The sequence below is a fragment of the Limulus polyphemus genome, unplaced genomic scaffold (assembly GCF_000517525.1).
Source record: "Limulus polyphemus unplaced genomic scaffold, Limulus_polyphemus-2.1.2 Scaffold1972, whole genome shotgun sequence".
Taxonomy (NCBI): Eukaryota; Metazoa; Arthropoda; class Merostomata; order Xiphosura; family Limulidae; genus Limulus; species Limulus polyphemus.
The window spans coordinates 63116-73053 of record NW_013667582.1 but is presented as its reverse complement, the minus strand read 5'-3'; the positions used below and the strand labels follow the sequence as shown (position 1 = coordinate 73053).

At 33.2% G+C, this 9938-nt stretch overlaps 1 protein-coding gene across 1 annotated transcript in view; it reads left to right on the top strand.

The window, feature by feature from the left end:
- The first annotated feature begins 239 nt into the window (after positions 1-239).
- Positions 240-9938, top strand: part of LOC106465531 (bifunctional 3'-phosphoadenosine 5'-phosphosulfate synthase-like) — a 27327-nt gene continuing 17628 nt past the window's right edge. Inside the window, exons 1-3 of the mRNA XM_022393437.1 lie at positions 240-377; positions 6952-7066; positions 8953-9188. Coding sequence (XP_022249145.1) covers positions 351-377; positions 6952-7066; positions 8953-9188 — 378 coding nt within the window. The 5' untranslated portion in view covers positions 240-350. The remainder of the gene's footprint in view (positions 378-6951; positions 7067-8952; positions 9189-9938) is intronic.

The window sequence follows — 9938 nt, the reverse complement described above, 5'->3', positions numbered from 1 at the left end:
AGGCCAACTCTTGGTTTAATTAAAAAACTGAAATTTTATATGTATAGTGTTTAAGAGGAGGATGAAAATAACTATGAAAATCACGTTACTAAATCAAATCACTCATTTGACCTTTTGGTCCTTTGTTTGTTAGTTAACTTAAGTATTCTGACACGCTCGCTGAGAACGATTGATAGTGATAGACTAACTGATTACGGCTTTTGTGTTGTACTTCATTCGATGTACTCGAGTGAACAGCTGTGTTATCTTGTGCTCGTTACAATCACACATAAAACACAAAGGACACACAACTATCTCTTCAAACCTTTAACTTCATTGAAGTGTTTCTGTTGAGAAGTTTGAAGACTATTATGGCTCGGCCTGCTCCCTTGTACACAGTAAGTGCAGTATATTTCATTTGTCTTACAGAATATATTTGTAAAGTTTAGTAAAAAAGATATGAGTGTTTTACAAAGAGATACTTATAATCTTAGATTAAGCATATGTGAAACGCATGAGGATCATTTGTTTAATTTCATAATTGATTTTACGCCACTGAGCAGATATAAACAATAGTTTCAGTAAAAGACATAAGTTATAACACGAAGTATAACTATTAAATAACATGCAAGCCGAATTAAAAAAAACACTGTACGATTTTGTGACTTAGAATAGAACGAAAAAGAAGAACAAAAAGCATACATCAAAATATCAAGAAAGTGCCACTATTATTATTTTATTAGATTAAATAATGTGATAAAGTTTACTTGTTAGGCTCTCACAATATAGTTTACTATCGTGTGTACCCATGTGAACTTTAAGTGTGTGTATGCGTTCTGGGTGTTATCACAGAAATTTAACGTTTTTTTTTCCCCAGGGCAGTTAATTTTCGTCAAACAATGATGGACTGTCTTCTTTTAGCTGATGATACCCGTTAAGGAAGCAAACATTGTATAAAGGACTTGTTCAATAATGCTCATTTTCCTTCTTTCTTCTGTTATGAAATCCCTAATGATATTAGATGTTAATTGTACAACCTGCTTTCTGGAAGGAATAATTTACTCATTTAATTGACTACATACTTGCGTTTTTAAATTCAAAGCCAAAAGTATATAAAAAAAGTGGAAATGTGCCCTATGTTAGAGTGCTTTTACCTCTTTTTGGGCAAAAATTCTAAAACAAAATAGTCCATGTACACCGTCGGAAACTTTCCATTTACCATACAAAAATTACGGTAATCGAGCAAAAAACAAACTCTGGGTGATAGATGTTAATACACACAAACAAACAAATACACGTAACAGATCATCTTTATAGTAAGATGCAGAAAATGTGAATTATTATGCAGATGACAAATCAAAATAAATGCTAAAGATCTTCAATGAATAAAATACTAAATAAAAATGAAAGTAAATATTAAATTATCTTCTGTGACTCTTTAGTTACTTTGTATTTGGTTATTTGCCTATTATCTAAAATTTGAGAAGAAGAATTCAACGAGAAATTCAGTAGAAAATGATTTAATAAATTATTGATTAAATAAAGATTCAGCATTTTTGTAGGCAAAAGATTAAAAAATATCTTCTGTGTTCTTTTCTGTAATGAAGACTAAGTGAATGGAGTAAAAGGTGGCGGTTGAGGTATAATGCGGAAATATGTGAGAGCATGTATATAGACCAACAATATCCATAGAGGAATTGTTATATGACTGATGACGGAGAAATATATGTATTATACGACTGATGATAGAGAAATATGGACATTAGAAGAGACATTGAGTAGGGATAATTAATTTTGTGGATCACTGATAATTTAAAGAATTAGAGACCGTGAAAAAAAAGCTTTCGAGGTGTTAGGAAGTGTAAAAAGTAGTTTTAAAAATTGTGATAAGAATATCTTCCACATTATGTATTAGAATGTATAATATACTTCATACGGAGAATGTAGAACTGGTATGGTCACCCTATTGTGAGAAGGATATCAAATTAATGGAAAATATTATAGAAAACAACTATCCAACTAGTATACGGTATGAGGAACAAGGAATACGATGTTAGAAGGAATATACTTAAGTTACCAATTTTGAGAGAGAGGAGGTTAAGGAGTGATTTAATTGAAACATACAAAATATATGGATATAAATATAAATATAAATGGATATAAATTATAGACAGTTTTTGAAATTAATAACGATAGATGAGGTCATCTTAATATAAATATGATGGTTCGTGTGTGCCTGTGTTTGTGGGCTGACTTGATTGCCGTAGTTTTTTATATGTTAAATGGAAACTGTTCGACAATGTACATGGGCTATTTTGTTTTAGGATTTATAGCCGAGAAAAGGGATAAAAAGACCATAAAATATGCACATTTCAACTTTTTGTATAGACCTTTGGTTTTGAATTTAAAGATACAAGTACTTGATCAGTTAAATGAGTAAAATATTCCCTCCGCAAAGCAGGGTATGCAATTAACATCTAATGAGTACATTAGTGATTTGTTAACAAAAGAAACAAGTATGTTCATTATACACTATTTGCTTCCTGAATGGGTACTCTTAGCTAGTATAAAATATAAAAACAGAAGATTCAGATTACAAAAGAGACAACAGTTTTTAGCCAGAGCAAAATCGATCTGTAGAGGAATCATATTTTATGCAGATACTTTTGTAAAGACTAGGAGAAGATATGAGTGGCACAATTTTGAGTAGGAAACAGGCAGCATTGAAGCAGTTTGAACAAAAACCCATCTTACAAATGACTGGTATCTCTGTAGTGTGGGTGTACGTAGTGTAGGTGCATGTACTGTGCAGCAAACGTACAGATAAAATATAGCTGTGTACAGTGCCAGCATTTCTAATTAATAATTGGACAACAACACAGCCAGAAAAATGTACTTTAATAAAGCTTTACAAAAATGGTTCTGTGTGACCATACAGCTCAAATTTAACTCAGTATGATTTTATTTTAGTGTGAGTTCTGATGTTGTAATGTTCTCTGTTGTCTGTATAACTTAAAGTGTAAACTTTTACATGCGTAGAAGATGTTTACAGGTACACTGTTTACTTATCAAAACTATGACGATGCCAAGGCAGAATGGCTTGCTTCTTATTGTTATTGTGGCGTAAATAAATGGAATAACCTAGCCATGCCAATCCATTTCCAAACATATATTGTGGAAACCTATTTTCTAAGGATGAATACATATACGGGTCAGGCAATAACAAAATGATCTGTAGAACCCATATATTATGGTAGCATGTTTATAGATTAAGAAACGGCTCGAAAAGAAATCCAAGCAGCGCTTTATGCTGTGGTTGGGGATTTATTAACATTCAAGCCTACAAAACCCTACAATACGGAGAGGATTGACAGACATTGTTTGTTAGGCGATTAAATTGGATCATTATTATCTTCCGTGGTTAGGCCCAAAAAAAATGCTTATTTTATTTTGATATGTTCAAACAAAATTTTTAAGTTATAAATTTCAGATATTCAGTGTGAGTGTTTTAAAACGAACAGAAAGTTTGTATGTATGTTTGGAATTTCGCGCAAAGCTACACGAGGGTTATCTGCGCTAGCCGTCCCTAATTTAGCAGTGTAAGACTAGAGGGCTACTCTTGGGCTACTCTTTTACCAACGAATAGTGAGATTGACCGCTACATTATAACGCCCCCACGGCTGAAAGGGCGAGCGTGTTTGGTGTGACGGGGATTCGAACCCGCGACCCTCAAATTGCGAGTCGAGTGCCCTAGCCACCTGGCCATGCCGGGCCTACGAACACAAAGAGATGTAGAAAGAGCTGTGATACGTCATGCTGTTAGTTAAAGATATATTTATATCTACATAGTTAATGAATTTTAAGAAAAATTGTTTTAAACAGCAGATATTTTAACACAATCCTTTTAATTATTTCATTAAAGTTTTGAAACCATGCAAATCCATATATGGGTAATAATTCTTCTGTATTTTTTGTTTGCTGGATGTCACTTCCTAACTGAGAAGGATTTTTTCGTAATATGGAGTAGGTTGTAACCTAATGGTCAGCGTGCTTGGAATGAGAATCCGAGGGTTCATGGTTTGCGGTCTATTGTCGCAAAAGAGCAACCCACACATGGGCGCGCTATAAGATTGACGGTCAAATCCACTATTTGATCAGATAAAAGTAACCCTAGAGTTGACGGTGGGTGTTTTTGACTAGCAGTCGTCTCTCTAGACTATCAGTTCAAAATTAGGGATGACTATGTCTAGAGAGCCTTTTTTATAGCTTTATAGTTAAATTTGAAACAAAAAATACACTATTAAAAGACAAGTTTTCACGATGAGCTACAATAGAAATGCTTTCCAAGTTCTCAAACTAAATATAAAAACCTCATTATCATTAATTTAGATTGTTGAATAGTGTGACACGAACTTCTGTGATTTTTCAAAATGTAAAAACAGAACTTTATACTTTCATTTAATATATCGGTTTTAAGGCCTGAATTTTTTTTTTGAAATAATGTCTCCTTTTTTCAATCTGTTATGATTTAAAGATGTTTCTTATTTTGTCATAATTTGCGATATAACTTCATGGCGATGCTCTTGGAGTTATTGAACAAGCGTAATATATGTAATAGCAATACAAATCTAGTATCTTAACCATTTGTGTTTCATTAAATAAGTCATCAATATGTTAGTAAGACATGATCATCAGTATTACATTTTGGCATTTAGTCAATGTTCATTAGCTTTTCCTTTGTAGAACATTTAGACTCTTTTTTTTATTTTCTGTTAACTCTTACTTATATTGTGCCTGGCATGGCCTCTTGGTTTGGGCGGTCGACTCGTAATCTGCGAACATGCTCACCTTTTCAGCCGTTATAATGTGATGATTAATCCCACTATTCGTTGGCAAAAGAGTAGCGCGAGAGTTTGCGGTGGGTAGTGTTGACTAACTGCCTTCCCTGTAGTCTATCACTGCTAAATTAGGGACAGCTAACACAGTTTTGCGCGAAACTCAAACCAAACTCTCTTTTATAGTCCTTTTTTTTGCGTCTGTGTTGACAACATTTACAAATCCAAGTTATCTTTAAATCATATATAATTATCAGTATACACAAATGTATACAGGTTAAACTACTGAACTGTAGATGGCGAGTGAGATCAATGTGTGGGAGTAGCATTCATGGTTTTTACAACTACTTGGTATTTTAGTTGATGAGCGGGGTCTTTACATTTTGAACAAAGGTTTATAGAGTTATAAACAGAAAAGGCGTAACTCTCATGGTTTGGAACTTCTTGGTCTCTATCTGACAAGTGAGATCTCTATCTCTGTGTGTGTGTGTGTTCTTAATAAATCTTTTAGAGTTATGAATAAAAAGGGGTAACTCTCATAGTTTACAGCTTCTTGACTGTACCTAACAAGTAAAATCTCTCTGTGTATTTTTAATAAAGTTTATAGAGTCATAAACAGAAAGGGTGTAACTCTCATAACTTACAACTTCTTGGTACTGTAGATGAACTGCCATAGTAAAGAAAGATGTTATAAATTTTCAAAAAAGATAACGTATATAATCAGAGGTGATAAAGGTGGAGGAATATGCAATGCGAACTATTAAAACATTTCTCAATGAGGAAGGCCCGGCATGGTTAAGGCGCTCGACTCGCAATCTGAGGTCGCGCGTTCGAATCCCTGTCACACCAAACATGTTCGTCCTTTCAGCCGTGGGGGCGTTATAGAGAGTAGCCCAAGAGTTGGCGGTGGGTGGTGATGACTAGCTGCCTTCCCTCTAGTCTTACACTGCTAAATTAGGGATGGCTAGAGCAGATAGCCCTCGTGTATCTTTGCGCAAAATTCAAAAACAAACAATGTATATAGATTTAGAAGTAAGTCTTGTTTCTTGCTAGCAGCATATTATTTTATTCATTTGCCCACCTTGAATTATTCATTTTCTTTCACATCTTCTGGTACTTTTTCTTTTCTTTCATTGAATTCCTGTTTTTTATAATCCTTTCTTAAACCAACGCCGAAATGATCAGTTTCTTTCTGACCTTGTTTTTCGTATATTGCATCATAACATTTCATAACCATAGCGGGTCTTGTAATCTCCATACCGACTAAACTTAGAAAGGTGGCCGCTATACCTGCTCACTCCAATAATTTAATAATTATTTAGAGTACTGTATTCCCATAATTTTTTTGAGACTGGCCAAAAGTTGGCCAATTTCTCGCACTTTCTCAATTTTACGATGTTACTTTACACCTAATTTCATGGCACATGTAGATGCATATATAGCATATATTGCCCTTATGTATATTTAAAATATACATTAATTGTTACATTATATCAAATGACTAATAAGTTCACAAAAGCAGGAATAGTAATAACGCTTATTTTATAGTCAACTGAGTAACTATTCGAGCTGTACCAAACATAAGCACATGTTTACAAATTCCAGTAATAGTAACGTCACAAATATTGTAATGACAATTTTACAATAAAAAACAAATAAACGTATCAAAAGCTGAATTCTTCAGGAATAATGAAGCTGGAATCTTTATTTCCATTTTTTTTTGCTGCTACAGTCACAGTACACATCAAATGATTGATAAAAATTTCCGAACTTGTTTGTTTCAGGTTTTTCACGCCGAGCTACACAAAGACTATTCGCGCTAACATTCCCTAAATTTGAACTGATACACTAGAGGGAAGATAGCTAATTAACAGCACCTACCAACAATTATTAGGCTACTTTTATCTGATTGAATATTGGTATTTGACCATCAATATTCACTGCACTCATGGCTCTAAAGTACGATCGAAATTTAGCGACAACAAGGCTCGAACCATGAATCCTCATATTCACAGTCCGTGCCACTACCTATAAGGTTACTCTTAGACCGATTGCTTAAGAGTAGACTTTTGATCTATTTAGAGTTTCAATTTGTAAGTTAATTGAACATTTAATATACAATTTCTTTTCCCTTCAGTCTCAGCAGAAAGCTACGAATGTTTTTGAACAAACGCACCATGTCTCTAGAGCGAAACGAGGCCAGATTATGGGCCAGAGGGGTGGATTTCGTGGATGTACAATATGGTTAACAGGTGAGTTTTTTTGTCATAACTGTTTCAACTCGTACAGGAAAATTAATGTTTTTGAACGAATGCATCTTGTTTTCTGGGTGAAAAGAGGGGAGGATTCAGTGGGTGTACAATATTGTTTACAGGTGAGTATTTATCAAAAATCTCTTCGCTTGTATGTAGATAACAATTAACGATTTCTGCCATTATCTTTGTAATTGTATGACTTTGTATAAGAGGTCTTATAACAGTAAAAAATATGTTATCAACAGTGTACCGTATAGCAAGTTGTCTGTACACCGCTGAAGTATCCTACAGTATCCTACTTGTTACTATTTGCCAAACATGTCTACCAAATAATACACGACTACCGATATGTTGTCAATTTGACTTCGGACTGTCTTCATAATTAGCTGATATTTGAGTAAAACGTTTCGTACTTTCAAATCTTGCTCTCAAAATGTGTTTTGCTGACAACACATAAAAACATTGCTACAATTGTTAATCGTTATTTCTTGAACTAAATACTTTTCAAAATCATATCGAATGATAGTCCATTAAAATACTATTGCTATCATCAGCATGTAATACAATATTAGGGTTGAACATGTTCCTTCACACACATATAAAGTAAACTATTAGGTTACAGCAAGTAAACGGTCGATCATAATGTCGAAAAAGTTTATTGTGTGTGTATATATATATATATATATTCAAGTTGTAAAAAGTTCACTTAGCAACCTTTATTTTTAATATTAAATATATATATTGCCTGTTCTTATTATAATTAATTGTTTAGTAACATATCTTCTATATAGATATTACAAATGTATTCTCAAGTACATTATTTGAGAAAATGTGTCGTCTCAAATCATGAAAATGAGAAGGAAATGAAGTCGGTAAAGACTAGGAAATGTTGTTAAAAGTCGAAGTGATAATGTTATGCCAGGATATCATTTACTTTCTCTTTACAAGTTAAAACCGAAATTTAGTGCAAAAGAAGTGTGAACAGTATCAATTCAGCTGTATTACTTTACTTAATGCTATCCGAGTCTTTATAAAAATATAAAAACAAAACTTTCAAAATTATTCTAAGACGTTTTATTTGTTTGGTGAAGGGACAACGACTTTTTATCAAATTGGTGGTAGGAATACTTTGATAAGAAACGACTTTCTGCTCCGAGAGTTCCTTGGTTGCTAAGGAGCCACGATATATTGAACACTGCCTCTTAGACGGGCATTAATATCAAAAAGCAATAAAACGATGAATGGATCGAAGTGTCGAAATATTCATAAGACATTCAGCTACATTTGAACCACTTTGTCTTTAAAAGCAAAAGCAATTTTCGATCGCCATTCGCAAAATGAACTGATCATGTATGCTGGTCTGTCATCATCAATTACAGTGAAAAGTAAAGGAAGACAACATGAAATTTCGTGGTTTCAAAGATTCAAAACAAAAGTGAAATATATTCATAATAAAAAATACTTTTAGACTTCTTTGATAGATTGTTTAGGCAGAGTATTCATGATGAAACTTTGTAGAATATACGGCAACTGACTGTTGCAGAGTGTAGAGGACGACGTTTCGAAAGTCTTCCGCCTGATCATTCTAAAATAAATTTGTGAAAACAAAAATTCAAAATATTATCTTGATAACTTGGCTCAAGTAATAAAATTAATTTATAATCATAGAAAAGTATATTAATTGATTCTTGCGTTCGCGACACTAAATACAGGGTATGCTATATATATGGTTAAGTTCCATAGTGTGTGAATATTTTATCTTTCTGTAATGTGTTTCTTGTTCATATAGATTTAAAATGATGTTTTATTGATGAAAGGAATTTAGATAATGAACAAAAAAATTGTTCTTTCTTGAATGGTTGAAAATATTATTTTGAATGCAGGTTTATCAGGTGCTGGAAAAACTACGATTTCTTTCGGAATGGAAGATTACCTTTGTTCGCAAGGGATTCCAGCCTATGCTCTCGATGGCGACAATGTTCGTCACGGTCTAAATAAAAATCTCGGTTTTACTTCCGAAGACAGAGAGGAAAACATTCGTCGTGTGGCTGAGGTGGCGAAGTTGTTTGCTGACAGCGGTGTTGTGGTTATAACCAGTTTTATCAGTCCATTTACAAAGGTATAAATATGTATGGTTTTAATACTAAAACTTTGGATCTCAAAATTGATTTATTAAAAGTTGTGTAGATGTTTTGAGATAAATAAGGTTGGCTTATTGAAATAATACACGTTACGTCAATAAAAAACAACAACTTAATTGTGCTAAATATTCGAATGTGATATAATACAATGTAAATATATACATAGTTTATTCAAAATCCACGATCGCCTTACAAGTTTTTCAAACAAACAATTTTTGGATTTCTACTAATCTAGTGAGAGTGTTGTGTTATCTCCAGCTAAGGAAAAAATGCGATAAATTCCCGTAATCTTCAACAATTACTTTTAAAGTTATGTCTGGAGGGAAGAACTGTATAAAAAAACCTAAGTATATATATATATATATATAGTCTGAAAGGGAATATGAAGACTTAAAGTAACTTCAGTTAAAACAGCCAAGCAAAGTTTGTCGATACCAACCAATATATACACACACAACAAAGATAATTTATTTTATTAATAAAATAACACTTAATCAGTAAGGTTGTTTGTAGTTAAGCACAAAGCTACACAAAGGGTTATCTGTGCTCTGCCAACACGAGTATTGAAACCCGGTTTCTAGCATTGTAAGTCCGCAGACATACCGCTGTGCTACAAGGGGGCTAATCAGTAAGTAAACTCAAAGCAAGACTATTAACAAGGAGAATTGTTTTTCAATATATTTTTACAACGTGTTCGATATAAAATGTATTGTTTGGCGTGGTTAAAT